The sequence below is a fragment of the Pectinophora gossypiella genome, chromosome Z (genome assembly GCF_024362695.1).
Source record: "Pectinophora gossypiella chromosome Z, ilPecGoss1.1, whole genome shotgun sequence".
Classification (NCBI taxonomy): Eukaryota; Metazoa; Arthropoda; class Insecta; order Lepidoptera; family Gelechiidae; genus Pectinophora; species Pectinophora gossypiella.
In genome coordinates, this window is record NC_065433.1 from 5,275,205 (window position 1) to 5,301,336 (window position 26,132).

Consider the following 26,132-nt stretch of genomic DNA (forward strand, 5'->3'; position numbering starts at 1 on the left):
CCAAATCGCTTAAAATGATGTGTCAGTAAAGCCTATATGTATACAAATACACTAGTTTTTGTTGTAGTCAAAAATACTTAGTAGTTTTGATTTTATAGGCACTCAAAGTTTCGAAAAATATCGAGTCCCGCTAACAGTCACGTGACCGCTTGTGACGTCACCACGCGACGCGGGGGCCGCGGCCCGCATAGTATTATGTCGCCAGCAGTTATAGTAGTAGCTTGCGCAGTATTTAGTTGTTTTAGTACAAATAATAGTAAATATTATTCGATTAAGTAATACAATGGATGAAGGATTCGAAAAAGGGCAATCGGGTAATCTACCTAAATTACCTAGATGAATGAATAGTTGCGCATTATTTGTCAACAAATAGTGATTTCGTTGCCGCCGAAACGCGAGGAATAAAAATGCAATGGTGAGTGAACTTTCCGTGGTACTACTTATGCTTAATAGTTTATCTATTCTAAATTGTTTTATCAAAACAAAATAGGTGTCACAGACGCTTGTCTGCATTAGCGTAAACCTATTGTAACAATTTAGTTTGGCTAGCTGGCTGCGTCCATATTTTATGATAGGAAATTGTAAAGTAGTAACCAAAAGACCAACAGATGGCGCTGTTAACCAACGCCAAATAAATAGAGAAATATATAAATAAAATAGAGTAACGACGAAGGACGCATTTTATTTTCCCGCTCCCTAATAATTATTATATTGAACAAAGTCATACCAAATCTATAATCTATTTCTTCAATAGGTAGGTAGGTACCCAACTTATGTCATAATGGAAGAATGTAACTCAAATAGTAGAAACTACCATTATTTTTTTACGTTATAGGCAACAAATATGTACCTATTATAGTTTGTAGCTATTGGTATGTATATGTGTAGGTAGGTACCGCTCTTCTTAGTAAATTTAAATGATACATTAGGTACATACATTGATTTGTTGCAAGCTAGCTTCCGCCAGCAGGCCAGCAGTTTCGCCCCCGTTTCCCTCGGGAACTGTACATACCTATTATGTGTTATTCCAGACTTCATTGAGGTCTGTTCAGTATTTTTTCGTGAAAGATAACAAACACACACACTCACAAACTTTCGCATTTATAATATTAGTAGGAAGTAGGATAGGTACTTAGGATGTAGTGGGTTGAATGTTACAGATGTACCTTTTTTTACTTACAAAATATATAAGGCCATTTATTTTTATTTGGAACTTATTTCAGATCGGCAAGAGACAGTTATGGCGATGATGCTATTGTTTATGTTCAAGCAAGTAGGTGATGTATGTACGGTTAAATGTAGAGTCACCACACTTTATCATTGCAGTTTAGAATGCAATGAAAAGGATCAAGAAGTTGTAAATGTAGTATTTGGATTTAGTATTGGTTTTAGTATAAGGATTGGATATTTTTAATGTATTTAGGTAAAATTTCAATGATACGGGCGCGCGACTGTGAGCGGACTGGGCGAGTCAGACTGAGCGTGTTGCACGATGACGTCACACCGTAACCGGCGGCCTGCGTCGTACGATTACAACTTCTTTTACTTATAAATCGGAAACTAATTGACATAGCGACGTTATTCTTTCACTAGTATTTTTTATTTCGGACAGAGAATATGGAGTGCTAATAATCAAAATTAGTTAACATTCTTCATTAGTGCCTGTACCTGAATCAGTAAGTAATCAAAACTCATGACAACCGGTTTTTATGTGGTAGGTATGTGGATTAACTTAACATATAATATAACATATTATAATCACGCCTACATGCCCGGGGTAGGCAGAGCACTAAGTGATCATAGAACCACTTGATGCCACATTCGACAAGTACTGTGAGGGTAGGTAAGCTAGTTGGAACATGTATTGTGTTTAGCGGTGATAGGTTGTCAGCTTTTGGCCCACCATACAACACAACTCTAATCCATTTTACTGGCTTTTTATTTTTTAACTTAACGTAAATCTTAAACGAGTTTAATACCTACCTACCACCGATTTTTTTTTCACTCATTTAGGTAGATACCTACTTAGGCATACTTATCCGTTTTAGTAGGTAAGTATCTAGGTATACCTACTTACTTATTTACAATTAATAGTAGGTACTTATACTCGGTTTACATATTATTAACTGGGATTAATTATTATTTTTATATTTAGCGCACATCAAATCAATAGTGTAAAATCATTACCTACTCATAAATAATGATAAAATAATACCTAAAAAAAGTAATGATATCCAATCAAAAACATAAATGTGAAATGACAGCCAAGTTCAATACAATGATACATGCCGTGGTTGTTGACTTCAACGACAAAAGAAGTGAGATCTAAATGGGTGCCAAGTTCAATGGTCAGTCCTGAATTTATTTATAAGTAACAGTATAACATAAAATATCTTCGTATAACATAAGATAATGTATTGTAGCCTAAGGTCTGTCTTGGCTAGTTTTCATATATGAAATTATAGCCTTCGTAAGTTCTAAACCTACAAGTATTTGTCGGTTATTATTTTATAATTCCGAAAATTCGGATTGTTGGTAGAAACTAACGATCGAACATAATAATTCGTTGGTAGGTTTATAAAAACTAGCCAAGACAGAGCTTAGGCTACAATACATTATCTTATGTTATACGAAGATATTTTATGTTATACTGTTACTTATAAATAAATTCAGGACTGACCATTGAACTTGGCACCCATTTAGATCTCACTTCTTTTGTCGTTGAAGTCAACAACCACGGCATTTATCATTGTATTGAACTTGGCTGTCATTTCACATTTATGTTTTTGATTGGATAAAGGAATTACCACTACTAATATTCAAAAGTAAATTAAAACAATTTCTAATTCAGCATTCCTTTTACTCTGGGATGAATGTTTAAAGTTGAGCTCATGACAGTTACGTTAAATGTTTATACTTATACTTGTTGGTTATTGTGTTTTTTTTATTAGTTACTTATTTTATTATTTAATGTTCGGACCTTTATTGGGCAATGCAATTTATTATTTATTTAGATCTGTATTATTCATATTCATATAATCATATATTTTATTAGTATTTATCATACATTGTCATTATTTATATATTATACATTATTAACATTAAGTATAGTTAAACATCATTATTTTATAAAAAAAAAAAAAATTATATCCTTAATAACAATAAGTAGTTAATATGTATTTAATATGAACTAGATCAGAACACTTCACTATTCATTCATCAATGAACTCCTTAACGCTATAGTAAGCTTTTTGTGTGAGTAGCACTTTTAATTTACCAATGAAGCTCGCATCAGTAGGTACATCCTTCAGATCCTTCGGTAACTTATTGTAGATGCGCGGCCCCATAACACGCAATGAGTGAGCAGTGCGTTCCAGCCTATGTATTGGGGTTACAAGTTGACATCCTCTCCTGTCAGACTGCCGAGTCGCGACAATATTCTCCGACATATTTCTCCGCACATATTTGGCCACCACAAATACAAACAGTGACGGGACGGTCATTATGCCCAGATCTATGAACAGCTGTCGAGCTGGCTTATCCGGGGGCACGCGGGACATCATCCGAACCGCTTTCTTTTGCAAAATAAACGGACGGTCCCTGTCAGCCGCAAGTCCCCACAAGTCGATTCCATACGATAGATGGGAATGAAAGTACCCATAATAAGCGGTAAGTAAATTACACTTTGAAAGTGTGCGCGAGAGTCGAGAGATGGCGTAGTAGGCCGAGTTCAATTTGGAGCATACTGTGTCAATATGACTCGCCCACTGCAGTCCTCTATCCAAGGTGAAGCCAACAAATCGAGCACATTCAGTCGATTTTATTTCAACATTGCCTGCTGTGACAACCAGCTCAGTACTAGATCTCAGCGAGAATTTGATCAAATTCGTCTTTTCGACATTTAGTTGCATACCATTTGCTGAAAACCAGCCGGATAGTCTGCGCAAAACATATAAAACATTTGCGTGCAATGTTTTCTCGTCAGGTGCCTTAACTATGGCACAAATGTCATCAGCATACATCACAAACTCTGCGAATGAGGAATGAAAAGGCAAATCATTCATTAGTATGTTAAAAACCGTGTTACCAACATTGGAGCCTTGGGGGACAGATCTGTTTCCTATAGCGCCCTCCTTAGAGCATAAGCTTCCGACCTGCGTTGCTTGGTACCGATTTGTCAGGAAGGATTTGATGATATCAAGCCCCACACCTCGCACGCCATAATGGTCTAGCTTTGCTGAGATGAGCTCGTGATCGACGAGATCGAAAGCGCGGGACAAATCAAAAAAGACTGCGGCAACCCGCTGCCTACTCTCCAAATGAATCAGCACAGTACGAACAAGCTGGCGAGCCGCACCCAATGTGGACCTTCCCTTCTGGTAGGCGAATTGTTCAACACATAAGAGCTCATTGCTGCCAAGAAAATGCGCTAATCGGTCACAGATGCCCATTTCAAATATTTTGGATACGGCAGGCACGAGTGAAATCGGTCGGTAGCTTTTAAGTTCCTTCCTACTTCCTTTACCCTTATAGACAGGGGTTACCTTGATTTTCTTTAAGCAATCGGGGTATGACCCATTGGATATACATTTATTAAAATATGCACACAGTGCTTCAAGGAAGTTAATAGGCAGCCTGGATAGGAGTGATGTGGGTATACCGTATATGTCTTTGGTGGTTTTAGGTTTGATTTTCTTTATTATTTTTATTATTTCAAAAATACTGAATGGCTGAAAGTAAAAGGAATTCAGTGTTCTAGAGATCGAACCTCGTAGAAACTCCAATGCCTCGAGTAAATGGGGCCGCTGTGGCGTGTCACGCACCACAGACAGGTAGTAGTCGTTGAGGGCCTGCGCCAGGCGCCAATCGGCCGCGCTGTCCGCCCCGGTTGGGCCGCACACCGCGTGCCGCAACACACCAAATGCATCCCCTCGCTGCTTGTCTTTATTCGTCTCCGTTTTGGCAACATCCCAAACGGCGATGCATTTATTAGAACTCGATTCTATTAAGTTATTAAAGTAACGTTTTCTAGCCCTATTAAGAACACCATTATGTTTGCATTTATATTCTAAATAGAGTTTTTTCAGTTCTAAATTATTAGGATAATGGTTTGAAAGCATTCTTAAAAGTAACAGATGGTCTTTACTATTGACAGTTTCACTATTCATCCAAAGCGTATCTTTAGGTCTTACAACTACTTTTTTAAGAGGACAATGTGTTTGAAAGTCTGATATGAATTTGCGAAAAAGTTTATCAAAATTTATTTCGCAATCAAACCAATTTAATCGAACCATTCTGTCAATCAACTTGTCTAATTGTACTGGGCCTGTGAGTCTTTTTGTTATGTGACGAGTAGGTTGAATATTTTTATGCGTCACCATCTCGACACATACCCCCCTATGATCACCTATGCCCGAATCGACAGGAGAAGCCTTGACGCTATCCAGAGGTACCTCCGTGTAGGCATGATCAAGACACGTTCCTATACCCGTGTTTTTATTTTCCCGTGTCAAGAAATTTACGAAGTTCGTTAGGTTGTAGCTAGAAAATATACCCAGTAATTTGCGTTTGTGTGTGTGCTGTTTAGACCTGTCTAAAACATCAACATTAAAATCACCCAAGAACAAAATATGGGCATCTTCATTTATCAAAGAAAGCAAAAGGAGTTCTAATTGATGAGTGAATATGTCAAAATCTCCCTCCGAGCTGGAGCGGTAGATACAAATAACAATAATATTGGCATCAATAATATGTATAGCGGCGGTCTCAAAGTGCATTTCCACTGAGAATGAGCACAGGTCCGGTCGATCTAACACAGTTAAGTTATCACGCACATATATACCTACACCACCATTTATTCGCATAGGACGACAGTAAAACGATGCTAAGGTGAAATTATTTATGTTCGGTACTACAATTTCATCACAACTCATCCAATGCTCCGTAATCGTTAGTATGTCGTATTTGTCATTTGTTTGAAGAATGGACTCAATCCTCGGGATCTTGTTTGATAGTCCTTGTACGTTATGAGACAGAATGCGTAGTTGTTGGGTGAATACTGGTATACGCATAACTGCGGCGGCATCCGTTGGTACACGCTTCTCACTGGCCACTGATCGGCTCGCCCCGCTCTGTTCGGGGCCGACGCCGCAGAAACCACTCCGTGAACCGGACCCGCGGTGGCCACACAGCGGGCGAGGTGAACTCACCATAAAACGGCTCAGGTATGCCAATCAGGAACGATGAGTGTTTGTCAGTCTTGATAGTACGTTTTTCAACACTATATTTGTCGGATTTATGGACTTTATTTAAAAAGTTCAAAACAGCCTCAGGGGTAGTTTCGGGCCTAAATGACCAAGCCTGTATGTATTTAATGCGTTCCGCAGCTGAGAGTTCATCATCTAGTTCCCCTGTGCCTATGGTAATCTTGTTTCGTTTATGGGTTTTTTTCTTTATTGTTACCCATTCGTTCTTATTACTCGCTGACAAGGATAAGTTGCCAAGTCGTGTAGGCGAGATCGCTGGTGGTGTGGCCGCGCCTCGAGGTATAGGCTCAGTAGGCAGCGTAGTAGTCGTGGTGGGAGTCATGATGTTCGGCTTCGATTCTCGTGTGATTCGGGAAACTTCGTCAGATTTTGTTCTTGCACAAGCTACGTCAGAAGTGCGGGATTTCGTAGTACCCTGCTTTTTTGGAATCGGTGGTCGCTGAGCAGCGCTTAATGAAGCGACGGCTTTTAGACGTGCCGTTCTCACTGGGCGTTCTGCAGCAGCTTTATAAGTCAGCGGGGAGTCTTTCGCCACTTCGGAGGTAGGCATTGCAGTCATCGCCTTGATTAACACAGATTGTGTTTGGATTAATGCAGTTTGCTCACACACTTTCATCTCGAGTGCACTCACTTTATTACACAAGTTTGTCACTGACGTTTGGAGTTCGCGAACTAAGCTTTCAAGTGCTTTAGAGGTCATTTTTAAATTAATTTTGAAAAATATAGGACGAGCGTAACGTCAACTCGCTGAGGTTGCCCCACCACTGATTAACCACTATAGAACGAATAAATATATTTCATTTCATTCGTCAACCCTGGTGTCAGGTTTATTATTGAGCCGCCGAAGGCCCTGACATGGCTCATGCAACGATTACTCCCTTACATCAGTAAATAGTAACCGGGACCAACGAATTAGCGTGCCTTCTAAAGCACGGATTATCTTAATTTCAGACAATCGGGTGATCAGCCTGTAATTGCCTAACCATACTAGGGATCTCAAAGTGATTTTTGTGATATGTCCCCACTGGGATTCGAACCTGGGACCTCCGGAACGTGAGCCCAACGTTCATCCACTGGACCACAGAAGTCGTTATTTATTGTGCAAAGTACATAGTTGCATACATTTAGCATTAGAAATAAGGTACAAGTAGTCTGAACTAGGCTGAGCATGTTATACAGACGATAGAAAGGGCTATGAACCTTTCTGGCATATCTCAGTGGCGCCACCTGGCGGACGTTTTAAAATTGCGGCGCACAATGAAACCTGTGCAAATCGATAGGGGACACTTGTCTGAACAAAAAAGCTTTAATGGACCTATGCTCTAAAGTGTCACGTTTTCAAGATATCTAGCTTGAAAGTTACGGAAAGTGTCGTATGGATAAATCGATTTTACTCTTAGGTATATACAATCGTAATATAGTGACAAAGTGATTGATTATACATGAAACATTATTTAATATACAACATATTTATCTTATTGAAAAAATTAAATTAATAAATACTTGGAACAACATTAATGGTTTTTGCCTTTGCTACATTATATAGAAAGTACATAGGTACTTAACTGTGCACACCTTATCTAACGTTACTAATTGCAAACTGAGTTTATCAGTTTGTGTTATGTATGATATAGGTGTAATTTACTCCTTAACTTGATTTTACTTGACACAACGACGGGATCTAATGAAATACAAAATAAAGTTCTACACTTTATATACGCAATGCGCTTAGTGCGGCATCATTACTCGTTAAAAAGCAGAATTCTCGAAGTTTAAGAAATCTGTGTAAGAGAAACAAAATGGTGTACTTATTAACTGCCATTTTGTTTTCTCGTTTAATTCCAGGAACTGCGAAAATGGAGGTACTTTGTTTAAAGTTGCACGAATTTCTATTGTTTCGACGGAATCAACAAGGATAGCGAATAGCCATACAATAAGTGTGAGTGAGACAACATCATAAAATAAATACAATAGGACGATTGACAACCGGGTGAACTTTCAGTCAGTTTGCCACTTTGATCTTCAACGTGCGCACGCGCTTTTCTCTGTTCTGAGACTCTATTCTGTTCATTCTGTTTGTATTTGTTACCACTGTTGAGTTTGTTAATATTGCTGTTGAGTTTGTTAGTATTTTTGTTGACTTTGTTAGTGTTATTGTTGAATTTGTTGTTGTTATCTTGGCAAGATGTCCAGTCATGTTGGTGCCAGGCAATATGTTTTTTGTGGTGTAAGCACTGTTCGTGGCCCGCGCTGAAGATCTTATGATCTTCAGTTGTCAAGTAAGACTGTATAGGACGCCGAGATCTTCGGGGTTTTTGGGGTGCCTAGCAATATTGCTTGGCACCCCAACATCCTGAATTATTCTCGCCACTTATTTGACGATCGAGAGGTAAGTAATCTTATTTGAACATTGAAAAATAAAAAAATCTCAGTATGCAGTGTATCTGGTATCTATATTATAGTCCCTGGTTAGTATAATACATAAAAAACAATGTATAATTCGGCTCGTTTTTCAATCGTGCTTTTTATAATCGAAATGTCATATGAAAAAAATTCGTGTATGGAAATATCCTACTTTATCGAAGCTCTTTCATTATGTAGCGTCTTAGACGAAGTGTAATCAAAGCAAGACATTTTTAACAGAAAGTCGTGAACTTATCTTTATTATAATTAGCCAGAGATTGCTCTTACGCCAAGCGTATCACTTGTGTACCAGACTTACGCTTTCAATAGATTTTATAGCCAACTATTACAACTTATATGTATGTCGGAGTTAGTAATGAATTAAGAAGAGAAATTGATCAAATCGGAAACTAAAATGAAGTTACAACACATCCGTTATGAAGTTGCATCGCTCCGACGACAGGTGGCGTACGGCCAGACCTGGGTGAAGTCGAGGAGTCACAACAGAGTCGTCGTGTCGAGCAGACGTGCACTGCAGTTCTAGTCGGGCAGTCTACCGCGAACCATCGTCATGAGCGGACGTGTCGAATAATTACGAAGAGTGCTATAGTCGCTCACCTATAACTTGTAGGGACGCCTAGAAAGTGTGATCGGAAACGAGCACCTAGCAAGTACATTCACATGTCCCGATGATTCGGTCCGAATATAGGAACCATGGGTGGTGGAGGGCCCCTTTCTCGCTAGCGTCCTTGGGCGCGCTAGATTACGAGAGACTGTGTAACCGTTACGAATACCATGACGTTGCCGTGAGTGTGAACCTTATGCTGTGACTTTATCTAATCGTGATACAAAAACTATGTGGAAGTAAATAAAATGATTGTAATACTAATGATGGCCATTATTGTCTTCTAACTCCTACTTCTACGACATGTATAATAAATGATATTTGCATTTTTTGTAACAGTAGAGAGTAATCAGTTCATATTAATGCAAGCACATCGGTAAGGCTGTTTTTTCATCTGACATGTGCTACATTGCTAGGTTTAATATCCACCAATCAGATAATTGGGCCTGATTCTGATCGGCACAATGAATCCGATTGTAGGATATGCAACGTAGCATCTAGCATGTTACTGGTGGAAACGCAGTCTAAATGTTACGTACTTACTTACTTCATTATTGATGGAACAGTATTATTATCGATTCCAGCTAACTACGCAAGACCGAATATGCCACATTTAAAAGAGGAAGTGAGGATTGCTGCGCCCTAATAAATGCCTTCGGAAAACAGGTGACAGATCACCCACTCGTAAATGAAATAATCAACGGCATATACTTTAAGCACGACACCCCAAACTATCTGTGCGAGTTAGTAATACAAAACAATTTTAATCAACGCAGAGCGGTTTTCCAAGCTATAAACTCAAGTGAAGGCTGTGAACAGTTTCCCATCTTATCATATATGAGGATCTGTTGATAATGTCTCTGAGGCCGTATCAAGTGACGCAGGCAAGAAGCTACTATGGCGAACACCAAAAAGAAAACTGCACGTTTTTCATTGAAGAGTATGAAGATTTTGAAGTTGACTGTAATTTAAATCAATACAACATAGTAGCTTCTGATCCTTGGCTAACAAGAGCTAAAATACACTCGAGGCACCAGAGCAACAGAATTTATTTTGTATATTTCTTGCTAGATAATAGTTTGGAAACCAGAAATAAACTTGTCGGTCACTATTGCAGCTGTATAGTTGGAAAACGGACACTGGGGTGCTGTGCTCATGTCATGTGCATAGTTAGGTATATGGGATGGGCTCGGCACCAAGAAATCCCTATTCAACCCCCTGCTGCCTTTTTAGATCAAGTTATTATTTCTGATGAAGAAGAAGATTGATTATTGAAGAAGAAGACTGATGTTCATTATCCTAATATGTAAGAGTTTGTATAAAAAAGCGTATTTGTTATAAGTATATACACTGTATGTATTCAATAACAATTAGTATTGATTGTATTTTTAAGCAAAATATAAATAACTAAATGACTACTTTCACGATGTTTTATTTCATACTTATAAAAACATTAATAAGAAAATCGATGAATAATTGAACAATGTGTTCATCTAATATGATTGTTATGAACTAAAAAGCTTAAGGTCCCGTTGCATTGAAGGCACAATGGGGTATGTCTATACGAACTAGGTATGTTCCATACACTGCTGTAAAGTAGTCCTAAAAGCGAATTTTCACACCCCACCTGCTTTCACTGTGATTAGACATTTAAGCTGCCTTTCATTGAATAAACATAAAAACTCAAAAAGTGTGAAATTGTTAGACAGTCATAGCAAATAACTTTGAGCGTGATTACCACGAGAACAAGTCATGAGCTGTACATCTCACGACTCGTTTCTGGATTTCTTTTAACTTAAGTACACATAACAGTAATATATTTAGTTTACCTATCTATTTTCTATTTATTTATTTTTCAATAAAAAAATATATGGTATATTAAACACTAATATTCCATGCATAATCACTTAAGTAGTCACTATATTCCAATTGCATATAAAAGTAAAATCGATTTGTTCATACATAACTTTTCGGAACTTTCAAGCTAAATATCGTGAAAACGTGACGCTTTAGAGCATAGGTTTATTAAAGCTTTTTTGTTCAGACAAATGTCCCCTATCGATTTGCACAGGTTTCATCGTGCGCCGCAGTTTTAAAAAATCCGCCAGGTGGCGCCACCAGGCTATGCCAGCCTCCATAGTGAAATGTTCAATGCCCTTTAATAATAGAAATATTGAAATGATGATCTTACTAGAATAGGGAGTTAACATTTTGTAAAATGCTAATACTTATTGATTTTGTTTTGTTGTACTTATGCTTTTGCCTAAAATAGCATTATCTATATGGCTGGAAAATAGGAAAAAGGAACGTATTTTAAGTATTATTTACAACATGCATACATACACGCCTGTATCCCACCGGGGTAAGCAATTTGGTACGATCCTGACACACTTCTCTTGCTACGTCCATATTCATCAATCGTTTCATACTCCCACACTGGTTCTTAGTAAAACCTTTTCTAAGGACGTCACCAATTTGGTCAATGTACGTTTTTATATGGTTTCCTCTGACAGACCTTCGCCTTAGAGGTATACCCTTAAATCCTATTATCCTTCATCTGCTTTTTCGAAACCAACCATTTGTTTCGATGAGACCACAAAAACAATACGTTGCCTGGAAAGTCCTTCATTGTTTTGATGCTTCCCTCATTCAGCAATTATCGCTATAGACCCAATAGGGTCAATTAATTCTTTCAAATATTCTTCCTCTCAGACGCCCTGAGCCGAGGTTCGCGCCCAACTTGTCTTAAATGTTGTACCGGATGAGAGCCCTCAGCACTCCCTATTTGTCCGGCCAAGTAGTTAATGCCATCAGCGGCCAATATACAATAACTCACGTCAAAAAAAATATGTTTTGATATTGAACGAAACCACGGCGTCAGAATTTAAGAATAATGAAATACTGCTGTATCAAAGCATCATATTCACAATGTCATGCAGTGCGATACATTGTGCATACAAATAGATGATCGCGTCGGCTGGCGTAACAAGCAGTAATGTGCTGTTCCCGGGAATTTCCCAAAGTAGGAATGTTCCCGTGGTAAAAACTCTTTCATAGTAACAGTACTGTATGCTTTTCTTTTGCAAATTGTTCTCTCTTGTCTTATCTGCCTAAAGGTTTACTAAAAAAGGTCTTTTTACATAAGTTTCGCGCCTTTTTACTGCTGGGAACGTCACCGAAGTGGAAAAATTCCCGAGAACGGCACATTAACAAGCCGTATTGAAACCGCCGGCATTATCTTTACACTTGTTGTACTCCTGACCAGAATTTTAATTACGTAGCCAACCCATATGAATTTACTAATTGTCTCTATTCATGTTTCATTACGACATCGCCGGGAAAAGGGGAATTTTCTGTTCGAACACTCCAATCAGAATATTTTTGCTCCCCATTGTCCATTACAAAAATGGACATGTAAAATACTCTAGTCGAAATAAAAATAACTCTTTTCGACAGAATGACAACATTTTTACCACATTTTACCTGATTTAATTTGTATTGTTACAAAATACTTACATTATTAAAATTACGCTTGTTTACGTTTCGCATCTTATCAAGAACTCCTTTTAACCCTTTCACGGACAGAGACCATGGGTCATTGATGGTTCATAACAGGTAGTATGACACCTTGGAATCGGAACGTCCGTAGACGTTCTGTACTTGAAAGTGTTAATTAAATAATTACCACACCGTCGACACAAACTTGCAATAGTATGGTTTTATTACGATAAGAGCTTACTTAGGTACCCTCATATATCAAATTACGAACACCAAATTACGTACAGAGTACAATGATACCATTCTATGTTATTGAGCAATAAACACACGCAATGATCAGACGAAATGTATCTGCGTTTGTGTAAGTGTAATTCACCAATATTTTGTCATAAAAAAAAAACAACGCAACGGACTTTTTAGCGCTCCGTAGGTACCCAAAGGGTAAAAACGGGACCCTATTACTAAGACTTCGCTTGGTTGAGCGTTGGGCTCACCATCCGGAGGTCCCGAGTTCGATTCTCGGTGGGGACATTTCACAAAAAAATACTTTGTGGTTCTTAGTTTGGTTAGGACATTACTGGCTGATCACCAGATTGTTTTGGTCCCGGATACTACTTACTGATGTAAGCTAGTCGTTGCGTTAGCCACGTCAGGGGCCTTTGGCGGCTCAGTAGTAACCCTGACACCAGGGTTGATAAGGTTAGTACTCCACCTCACAACCCACACGGTAGAAGAAGATAGATAGTCAATTTGAAATGAACCTACCTACCATTGATGGTACGGAATCTTTCGTGCGCGAGTCTAAATCAGACTTGGCCGTTTTTTAAATCAAATGCCAATTATGTATGCTTACGACAGTTACGTCATTTTACACTTATCTCGGCCGAATAAAATGTGCCTGATTTTGACTGTTGGATAGTTATTTTAAGACGAGTAAGAGTTATTTACAAATTACTTTCGCTTTTAATGTAAATCCGGTGAAGTGTGCAACCAAGGAAGACATGCGTGGGTTCCGTAACATTCGTTAAACGTCAATACCTTTTACTTTTACTATTTTTTCTAAAACATTTAAAACGACTTTGTCTAGATATCAAGTGAAAAGATCTTTATTCTTAGAAGATCGTCGGCCAAGTAGTTTATGCCAAATAAAATCATAAAAGACATTCGTGTTTTATTGTTCGGCCAAATGATGAATGTCATACATCTTAGGCATTTACTTATTTATCAGATGATTTAAACAGCGTTCTGGGGGGCTAAAGAGACTTCTACATATCGAAGCAATTCATCTAAGAAAGCAATATTGCTATTTGACATTTGCGCATTAATATAAAAGTAAGTGCGCAATGCAAACAAATATCAAATAGTGATCTTGCTTTCTGAGATGAATTGCTTCGATTTGGCCTTTTTAACCCCCTGAGTCACATTAAAACTTTATTGGGTGCGTTCAATACCACTGCCCTAGTGACCGAATGATACGCTACCGATAGTAACACGCAGGGCAGAAAGGTAGAGTATAGTCTAGTGCGTGACCGGGTGACAGCCTTCAGCGCTCCCCATTTGTCCGGCCAAGTAGTTAATGCCATCTGCGGCAAATCTACAATAAGTCACGTCAAAAAAGAAAAATCTAGTGCGAAAGATACATACCTAGCTACCAAGAAAACGTACTATTCTGTGACAGTTATCCTAATCCTACGCACAATGCGATATTGCAAAAGATTAAATTAAATCGTTTTAAATAAAAAAACCGCTTTCTAAAAATCATTAACAACAAAACAAACACAAAAAGCGCCAATTACGTAGGCTGCTGCCGGAGGATCGAAAAAAAACCGAAATGATTTATAAAACTATTTAATTTCAGTAATTGAAATTACAATATTTAAACTTATATTAATAAAAACTAAAAGAACCTAACTTGTTCGGTACAAGAATAAGTAATGACAATCTAAAATTATACATCAAAAAGGAAATGTCGAAATAGTGGGGAAATAATATTGAGTCCGCGGAACGTGTCGTCGCTTGTTCTCAATCTAGATGTTAACGCTAACGAAGGGTTTGCTGCGTCAGCAATAGTCTTATAGTAGGCATATGTAACACGCCTAAAAACAACATGCAGTACTTAAATATAAAGCAAAAATAATTTTACATTTACATAATATTTTTATTTTTTATTTCCTACCCAAACCTTTGAAATCAGATTTCTTATCGGACTACTGTAATCTATACATCCCAATTATAAAGAACACTAAAACTAATTTCTATATTTACAATAATCAATTATCATTTAATCAATAAACCTCCTCCTTTTTGAAGTCGGTAAAAAAGTATTAAAAGGACGATGACTCGACGTCGACAACAATTCGCGGAGTTCCGTGTTGCTCTATGGGGTAGAAAGCCACTAGAAAATATAGCTTACAAAATTGTACACCGTACGAGCTTTCGATTTTAGGACATTCACATCGGAAAGAACTTTACATACTGGTAATTGTGATGAGGTAATGTATTAATTACGTGGTCTTGTTTGTTAGCCTTGACAAACAACCGGGTCAAAATGAAAGTGTTTCACGCGGACTCGGTTGCATCAGTTGCATAACTTGATTTGATCCGACTTGCAACTGGGTGCAATAACATAATTTTATAGAACATCGCGGAATATTTACACAAGGTCGTTGCGAGTAGAAAAGTTGAAGTAGGTACGTACTTTTACTTCTACATAATTATTAATTATGCTGTGTTGTGTGCTGGGTGAAATAGGCGTAATCTTCTGTAAGTATGTGGTATTTTATAATTATAATTTAGGTGTACGCGTAGCCCAATGGCCGAATGGCATTGTGAGGTATGCCAGAAAACCTTGGATAAGATTTGAAGAAAACAGGAAAGCATAAACTCGCCTTACATGTCCGTCGACTGCATAAAATCACTAAATATTTTAAGGGACAATGTATCTGTTTTTACAATAACATTCCCAATGATATTCAGAATTTACCTTTGAACTGAAGCAGTAACTAAACAGAAACTTTGTGAAAAAGATGAGTGATTATCTAGAAGATATGAATGCATGGGATTAACTGTCAGGGAACTGATATTAGGCAGCCAAACTACTAAATTGTGTTACCTACAATATTTTATGTTTACTTAAGTATTTTTAAAAGACCGTCTAGGACCCTGTGCCGAGGTTTCTTGCAGCTTCTTTTTCCCGGCTGTACAGGTTGTGAGAAGCTGCAGTAGTTTAGGCGGATGAGACGTTCGTTATGTAAGTGAATACCGTACGGGTTGAGCTAAATAAAACCGTTTAAAATACGACGATTCAAAGTGTAACTATGTTACCTACTGAATAAAGATATTTTTGAATTTAAATTGAAAGGATAGCGTGAAAGAGAGGCCCATACCTAGCAGTCGATGGTTACAGGCTGAGTAGATACACTAAACTCGCGCGGGTCAGATCGACTTATGCTGGATAATAATACAAACTTGGTCATCGTCCTATGTAAGTGGGTCCGCCCGCACGCGGGGTTCGACGCTTGCGTCCAACTTACACTGGGAGACGAATGAGTTTGTAGAAAAATCCAGAATATGTTGGTCTGACACACACTGGACCCACGCGAGGCTTAGCGGTCGGCCTGTCTGAGTTAGGTACCTATTTGTTTATACATCGTTTCTTCACACCGCGTTTTCCTTCACAGTCGGTGAATGCAATCGAGGTGGCTCAGCCGACTGTAATCACTGTTATAATTGAACATACTTAAGTATTATTTATAGTCGAATTTTGCAATATGCTACGTTTCTAGAAGCTAACAATGTCAGATTAAACTCTAACTAGTTCGCATTGCATTAGTGTTATTTCACATTTAAAAATAAAGTTACTGTTCCAAGGCCTCACGGATGGTGGGCGTTTCGTTGCGTCGTCGTAATAGACTGTCAAATGTTACGATATTAGAACATTTAAGTACAACGTGTTGCATGTCGCAGCGGAGTCAACGCACGATACATCGTGTGGGTCATGATTTTTCTCTTCAACATTGACTATCCATGAGCAATGAAATAACATCGTCGTCTAGTGGTTAAAGCGTTAGATTCGCGATCTGGAGGTCCGGGTTCGATTACCGATGGGGACGTTGTTGAAATCATTTTGTGGGACTGTCCTTTAAAGTAAGGACTTTTGAGGTTTGAATCACCTGATTGTCCGAAAAAGTAAGATGATAGCGTGTTTCGGAGGGCATGTTGAGCCGTTGGTCCCGGCTATTAGCTGTAAAAACACCTCCACCAACCCGCATTGGAGCAGCGTGGTGTAGTAGGCCCCTTGGGTTGATTGAGGGGAGGCCTATGTATGTATCACTCCTGTATCCCAGGAGGGGTAGGTGTATTGTGTGTACATGCACTCCGCGCCAGCTATGTTTAAATCACATGTGGCCCGTGGGAGCGAGCATATTGATTAACCTGCACAAATATTGAAAATTACGTGACATTAATTATCTCTAATCCAAACATGAATTCAAACTCATAATGATGTCACCATAAGGGTTGAACTACATCTGGCCGCATTGCATCGCACTTTGTTTGTGCTTTAACCGTAAATCATACTTAAATTCAGTCCTCAATTTCAGTGGTTGCAAGTTGCCTTATATTGCTATTTTTTAACATTTGTTGAAATTGCGCAAGACTTCCCTTTCGGGTGTGAATCCCGGTGGGGACATATCACCAAAATCACTTTGTGATCCCTACTTTAGTTAGGACATTACAGGCTGATCACCTGATTATCCGAAAGCAAGGTGATCCGTGCTTCGCAAGGCAGGTTAAGCCGTTGGTCTCGATAACTACTTACTGATGTAAGTATGTACTCGTTACATGAGCTATGACTGGGGCCTTTGGCGACTCAGTATTAACCCTGACACCCGGGTTGATTAGGTTGGTATTCCACCTCACAACCCTTACGATAAGAAGAAGAGCTTTATATGCGCAAGTGTCAAATTGCATTATTGCTTTTTAGACGAATTGCTTCAATGTGGCCACTTTAGACGCCTTTCTGACTAGTAGCCGTGCCCATTCCTAATTGTTTATTGTTCTTTCACCTATCTATATTTCTTCCGCCTTACGTCATATAAGGCGATCGAGATCATGGTGACGACGTCGTGACATGGAAGTGGTCATATTCTCACGTAGTTTACTTAATGTAGACCATGTTTCCCTTCTCAACGATTCCCTTTGTATGCAGTTCCCATGGTTTAGGTTAATTATGTAATAAATCACGTAATCTATACGTAATTATGAATGGCATACGAGTATGTAGTTCAAACTGTATGCTGCCGGGGACAAGCTTGTCAACTTGTCACGCCTCTAAGTTCGCGTCGCTGCGTTGTCAGCATTGTGTGTCTATAGCTTAGGAGGAAAATTACGTTTTTGTATTGTGAAATAAGCCCACGTTCGACCACTCGCTCTCACTTGAAAGAAAATGTCAGTCAGAGGCAATAAAATGCCTATTTATTAGCGTGACCATAAAAAAAGTTTTCATCTCGAGCTCCTCCGTGCTTCGGAAGGTTAAGACGTTGGTCCCGGCTGCATTCGCAGTCATTAATAACCATCAATCCGCACTGGGCCCGCGTGATGGTTTAAGGCCCGATCTCCCTATCCAACCATAGGGAAGGCCCGTGCCCCAGCAGTGGGGACGTTAATGGGCTGATGATGATGATGATGATTTGCGTTTCACATTCTAAAATAGTTTAATCTTCTTCTTCTTTTATAGTGTGGGTTGTGAGGTGGATTACCAATCCCATCACCCTGGTGTCAGGGTTATTAATGACCCGCCGTAGGCCCTTGACATAACTCATGTAACGTCTACGTACGATCACCACTGGACCACATATGCCGTTAATATAGTATAATTAAAACATATAAGTGCCTTATATTATATTTATGTTTCTAAAGAGATAGTAGCTTCTGTAATAAAATCAGACCTTTCAAATCTTCCGGTTAGGTGATATTATTTTTTTCGGATTTCCGCTGGTTTAGATTTCGAATTTGGAGGTCCGTAAGATTCCTGCTCTTAAGAGCAATCTCGTTTGGGATGGTGCAAGTTCTAACGGCTCGATTTATTACAGACCTAATGCTTCAATGGCGAAATATTGTTATATAAAATGTGTTTGATAATATAGAAATTAATATGAGGTATGGAAAATTTATTACTAACGCTGCTATGCCCACGGGTTATGTGTGTACATGTAAGAATGTACGGTCACGAGCATTAATATGTATACACTTTGATACCATGTCACATTAACCATTTTGACAAATTGAACTGTAAGTCTCACTAAATGTCAAATATGTTAGTGCGACAGAGTCCTAAAGTGGGTACATTATATTGCTCATGACTGTACTTACATGTTTTGATTTTATTTTTTAACTCGTAGATAGTAAAAGTGGGCGCGTATTAAATATCCTATTTTTTATTGTCCTAAAGTCGAATGCCCTAACATCATCATCTCCCTAGCATTATCCCGTTTTTTCACAGAGTCCGCTTACCTAACCTGAAGATTTGACAGGTCCGCATTTTTGCAGAAGCGACTGGATGCCTGAAGCAATCCAGTCCAGTGTTAATTGTCCTAACATGATGTTATTAATATTTGACTGTCCTAAAATTATAGGCAAGTAAGTAGGTATTTGGAATTTAGTATAACATACTTAAACTCACGACTCTTTCTCACCGGGGTAAGCAGAGACTCTGGAATTCCATTTGCTTCGATCCTGACATCGTTTCATACACGCACGCCGGTTCATAGTAGATCTTACTGGACCTTTTCCAAGGACATCTCCAATTTGGTCAATGTCCTTCTAGGGTTTTCTCTGCCAGTTCTACCATCAACCTTCGCATATACTGCTTTCGTAATCCTGTTATCCTGCATCCGTTCTAGAGGTGGTATTAATAAACTAATCTCAGCTTCGAGACCATGTTTATTTATTTATTTTAATTTTGCTTTTATTTTATGTATTTCCTTTTTCCTTGTATAATATATATTTTCAGTAAAAGTGATATTCCTTTAGTTTATCTTTTTATTTCCGCGAACCCGCTGCCGAACATTTACACTCCAAACCAACTTAAAATTCCATTAATTGTGGGTGCTAAATTTTAGGAATTGCAGTTGGGAACCAAATGTATAAATTCACTAAGCCTACCATTCGCAATAGAGAGAGCAGAGCCGGTTTCTGTCCTGTGTTAAGGGCCCCATATACGATACGATTTGTCTGTACGATCCGTCGCTTCAGACCGATCGAAACGACGAATCGATAGTGTATATCAAGATCGTTAACGATTTACTTCATCGAAGACGATATCGGAGATCGCAACAAAAACCCATGCAATCATGAATATCGTAACGATGAATCGACAGTGTGTGGCTCTTTACGATCAACGATTCGATTTTGTCTCACTCTGTCGCCGGTCGTCGCACCCGCCGCATGCACTGGCTACATGGAGTAATGATGATTTGATTGAATTTATTGAATTATTTAGAGAGCAGGAGCCTTTATGGAAAACAAAACATAAAGATTATCATAACAATGTAAAAAGGACAGCGTGTTATGAAGTACTTTTGGAAAAAATGAGAAAAAATTACAATACTGCAGTATTAAATAAAGTCAAAAAGAAGATATTTATATGCGAATACTGTTTTCGCTTTAATAGCCATTTCTTAACCCACATTTTTCTAGGCTTTCTTTTTTTTGTTTTGTAGCCGAATCAAAGTTACCGCCACATAGGTAAGGAAAAGAAGTTCATTTTCCATTTTATTAGGCACGTATTGAATTATTAGAACATGTGTTTATACTTACTTCAGTTTCACATAAATAATCGTTGCGACCGATCGTTACGACCAATCGTTTCGTGTATGAGCGTCATTTGCGATGCGATCAATCGTCACGATTACAATCAGATCGATCGTACGATCGATTCGATACAATTCTATTCGATTCGATTCTGTACAGACGAATCGTACCGTATATGGGGCCCTTTAAATGTAATGTACCTGTCTGTCTGTGTCTGTGGTGTCCGGAAGTAATAAATGTTTCTTTCTTTCTATAATGCCCGAACAAAGCTTGTGGATGTTTAGCAAGAACAATGTACATTCACAGAACGTCCAATATTGAGTTCCGTTTACTATTAATCAGCTTAAGTACCGCGACAGATTGTGTTTTAATAAAATTTAATAGTAAATAATTAGTTTCAGAAATTTTCACTAAGCTCAACATTGATGTATATAGTAATAGGGTAGTTTCCAACTAGTCTAATCAGATACTTTTTACTAAACATTAAATCACGAAATTTCTGAGGAATTTGTATGAAAAAGCAACCTCTGACGTCATAGCAAACGTGACAAAATGTCGCACTTATTATTATATTTTTCTTTATTAAAATTCATATATAAGATAAATAGAAAAAAAAGGATTTGTTTTTGTAATTAGGAAACTACCCAATAGTTATTGTTACTATAGCTCAATCCCAAACACGTAATTAGTACTTTGAAATTAAACAAAGCTAGAATCTGGTTACAGATTTAACTTTTTAAACCTGTTTAATATACATACATATATGGACTCACGCCTGTAAGTTAAACCGTAAGTCTCATTAAATGTCAAATATGATAGTGCGACATGGTTCTAAAGTGGGTACATAATATTGCTTATGACTGTACTTGTAAGGCTAAGGCAAAGTGCTCGTATGTTTGAATCGTTCGTCCCCAACTCACGTGCGAAAATATATCTGTCTCATCTTGCAAATGATAAGTTCTACATTGTTTTAAGTTTACGCGGTTATTATCATAATTAAAGCACATAATAACGGGTTCTTACCGCGTTTAAATGGGGATATGAGACTCCCGATATTTCGACACTGTTGCAAGTGCCATGATCACGGGATGACTGATGAGATTGGAGTGGAGTAGGTAGATCCATAATTTTCTACGGGCAGACATATCTGTTTACCCTCTTTCTCTGCCGCTTGTTTATGTTTTTGATACCGGAATGTTCGGAACCATCTGAACTCGCACGAAACTCACTACGACAAACCGCACTCACTGTGTCCTCACGTTTTTTCACCACATTAGGCCGTTTCAAGCTTTTTACAACACCTACTACTGGATTCCACATACTCGACAACTTGAACCTGTCTTCCCTGTATCATTCCGGTATCAAAAACATAAACAAGCGGCAGAGAAAGAGGGTAGACAGATATGTCTGCCCGTAGAAAATTATGGATCTACCTACTCCACTCCAATCTCATCAGTCATCCCGTGATCATGGCACTTGCAACAGTGTCGAAATATCGGGAGTCTCATATCCCCATTTAAACGCGGTAAGAACCCGTTATTATGTGCTTTAATAATGATAAGTTCTGATGACGGAGTTACGCATAGATTTAAATTTCGAAGTCTATGGTGCTACTCGTACACATGAAACGGGTGCATAATTTCGCACGCGAATCGAAAACCAACTATTTGAAAATACGGCTCCTGAACGCCTTTGTGTATCCATACTAATATTATAAATGGGAAAGTGTGTGTGTCCGTTTGTTCGTCAGTCCTTCATGGCAAAACGGAGCGGCGAATTGACGTGATTTTTTAAGTGGAGATAGTTGAAGGGATGAAGAGTGACTCTTTCTAACCCCTCACTTTCCTAAAATATAGGGTGGAAGTTTATGAAGCATTAAGGTAGAAAGCTAAAACTTGTGTTAGGGTTCGTAATGTTTATTTAATTATTATTAGATTTTATAACTTAATAACAGACGGAATAAAGTCGTGAATCTGTTACGACTTATTATTTTTAATTTGGAACTGGCATATTATTTAATTTGTTTTTATTTTGATTTCTTCTTTTTCGAACGGGAACGTTTTCCCGCCTTTTTAAAAAGGCGGTGACGTGGAATTTTATTCGGTTGCGGTAATCTGTTATGAAGAGTTGGAGAGTTAACATTGTTTATGAAGATATAATATTATTCAAGAGAATTGATGAATGGTTCGATTACGACGAGCACCTCCCTACCTAAGAGCAGTAGTATTATCACATTTGGTATGCGGTTTATTTGCTAGTAACAAAAAAAACGTGCATCATTTTATTGTGGAAATTTGCGCCCAACCCCTTTAAAAAGGGGGTGAAACTTTACATGGGACTTCTCGTAGTTTAGTAGTCATCATCATCAATTGAAGAGCCACGCTCTTGTCGGTGCAGCATTTTCCATGCTACTTTTTAGTTTAGTAGTAGGAAGTTAAATTTTGATACATTAGGAAAGCGGAACCGCGTTAGCATAGAACCGTGTTAGCGTAGAGCATAGAAGCTAGTCAGTTATAAAACGTAGCCTCAGGGTGGTTTTATTTATTATTTATTTAAGTACTTTTAGAAAGATAAACAGCTGAATAGTACAATAATAGTAGTATTAATAAACTAATCTCAGATGAAACTGCCCTCACGATCATGCTCAATCCCTGTTTTTATATAGGAACTGTCACATTGACATGGTCTTGAGGGCAGTCTCGAAGCTGAGATTAGTTTATTAATACCACACAAAAAGTACTTATAATATAAAATCATACAAATCCACAAAGCATATTCGCATTGCGCGTAAATGTAATGACGTTCGCAAAGCATAACAAAATTACAACGATCTAAAACAATTGTTCAACGGCATAATATTTCCGTAGGTAGATCAGTAAGTACCTACCTACTGATGGTTACTACTTACCATAGACATTACATGAGCCAAGTCAGGGCGGCTCAATAATGACCCTGATGATAAGGTTGGTAATCCACGTCACAACCCACACCATAGAAGAAGTACATACTTAGCTAGGGTTGCTTCCTTTAAAAAAAAATACAGTTATGTTTCAACATCATTATATTATTATAACAAAAATATTAAAATCTTCTCTTTCTATCGTGTGGGTTGTGAGGTGGAGTACCCTGTACCCTGGTGTCATGGTTACTATTGAGCCGCCAAAGGCCCCTGACATGGCTCATATAACGATAAACTACTTACTTACATTAGTAAGTAGTAACCGGGCCCAACGGCTTAACGTGCCTTCCGAAGCACGGATCATCTTACTTTCGGACCAGGTGATCAGCCTGTAATGTCCTTACCAAACTGGGGACCACAAAGTATTTTTTTGTGATGTGTCCCCACCGGGAATCGAACCCAGGAACTCAGGATCGTGAGCGCAACGCAGAACCACTGGATCACGGAGGTCGTTAATTTTGACGTAAATTTAAGTGAGTAGTTTCGCAATTTTGAAATTTCAGATATTATAATGTAAGTGGTATTAAAATAGACTTATTTTTTTTGTATCCGGTTACGAAGATGTGGATAGCAGATAACTACATTAACAGCCTATACACGTCCCACTGCTGGGCACAGGCCTCCCCCTCAATCAACCGGAGGGGGTATGGAGCATACTCCACCACGCTGCTCCAATGCGGGTTGGTGGAGGTGTTTTTACGGCTAATAGCCGGGACCAACGGCTTAACGTGCCCTCCGAAGCACGGAATCATCTTTCTTTTTCGGACAATCAGGTGATTCAAGCCTGAAAAGTCCTTACCAAACAAAGGACAGTCTCACAAAGTGATTTCGACAATGTCCCCATCGGGAATCGAACCCGGACCTCCAGATCGTGAGCCTAACGCTCTAACCACTAGACCACGGAGGCTGTTGAGCAGATAACTACTATTTGCATTTTATTGAAGATACAGTGCGTGACGCCCTTAATAAAACATTATTTATACTTATAATGCGAAACATAAGGTTGTAATGTTAACATGCAGCGATGTGCTGTTCCCGGGAATTTTCCCGCTTTGGGAATGTTCCCAGCTTTTTTTTTTGACGTCACTTATTGTAGATTTGCCGCAGATGGCATTAACTACTTGGCCGGACAAATGGGGAGCGCTGAAGGCTCTCACCCGGTACAACGTTTAAGACAACAGGCCTGAGGGTGCCCAGTTGGGCGCGAACCTCGGCTCAGGGCGTCGTCTGAGAGGAAAAATATTTGAAAGAATTAATCGACCCTAGTGGGTCGATAGCGATAAGCGCTGAATGAGGGAAATCGTCGACCACGCCGCCGGGGTCGGTATCGGGGTCCTGAAGTGTTTGGTGTCGCGAGCTGATTGGCTGCCTCTATGGCTGAATGTTCCCAGCACAAAGGCGCAAAACTTATGTAAAAAGAGCTTTATGAACTAACTTTGTTAATCTAGGTATAAGTACTTATATTTTTCAACTTTTTACTTTTTATTTTGCACTGTCTATCCCGCTACACTTTTCATTAAATTCATTTCCTATACCTAAAGGTTGCCTGGAAGAGATTGCTACCTAGCAATAAGGCCGCCTGTTGTACTACCAATCTAATTATAATACCTAATGTATTTTAATGTGATTTAAGTGCAATAAAGAGTATATGTATTTTAGGTAGATAAGACCAGAGTACAAGAAAGAACGATTTGGAAAAAAAGCAGCCAGTGTCTTTACTATTGGAGAGTTTTTACAACAAGAATATTCCTACATTGTTTTAAGTTTACGCGGTTATTATCATAATTAAAGCACATAATAACGGGTTCTTACCGCGTTTAAATGGGGATATGAGACGGCCTAATGTGGTGAAAAAACGTGAGGACACAGTGAGTGCGGTTTGTCGTAGTGAGTTTCGTGCGAGTTCAGATGGTTCCGAACATTCCGATATCAAAAACAAAAACAAGCGGCAAAGAAAGAGGGTAGACAGATATGTCTGCCCGTATAAAATTATGGATCTACCTACTCCACTCCAATCTCATCAGTCATCCCGTGATCATGGCACTTGCAACAGTGTCGAAATATCGGGAGTCTCATATCCCCATTTAAACGCGGTAAGAACCCGTTATTATGTGCTTTAATTAAGAATATTCCTACTTTGGGAATATTCCCCGGCACTTCACTGGTTACATGATCATAACATAAATAGCCTATATACGTCCCACTGCTGGGCACAGGCCTCTTCTCAATCAACCGGAGAGAACCGGAGAGTTACATGATCAGTTGATGACAAAATAATGACTGATATAATATGCATAACTCATGGTTATCACTCTAGCTTTTCTCTCGCGGCTTCAACCGCTTGGACTTTTAACCGGTTTATCGCAGTTTATCTGCCGACTTGCCGTGGGGCGGGTGGTGCAGTGTGCTCTGTACTTCCTCCGATGGATATATAAAATAATTAATCTATGAAAATACATTTTTTTGATTCATTTTCTACGGTACCCAATGTTTTTACTTGCAGACTTTTTTAAATATAAAGTTGTAGGTAATAATATCCTATTTTAAAATAGGGTAGGATAAGATATGA

The 26,132-nt window shown here is 38.6% G+C and overlaps 1 protein-coding gene across 1 annotated transcript in view; it reads left to right on the forward strand.

The window, feature by feature from the left end:
- The window catches only part of LOC126380167 (mantle protein), a 41,043-nt gene continuing 14,911 nt past the window's right edge, over positions 1-26,132 (forward strand). Inside the window, exon 1 of the mRNA XM_050029440.1 lies at positions 1-415. Coding sequence (XP_049885397.1) covers positions 413-415 — 3 coding nt within the window. The 5' untranslated portion in view covers positions 1-412. The remainder of the gene's footprint in view (positions 416-26,132) is intronic.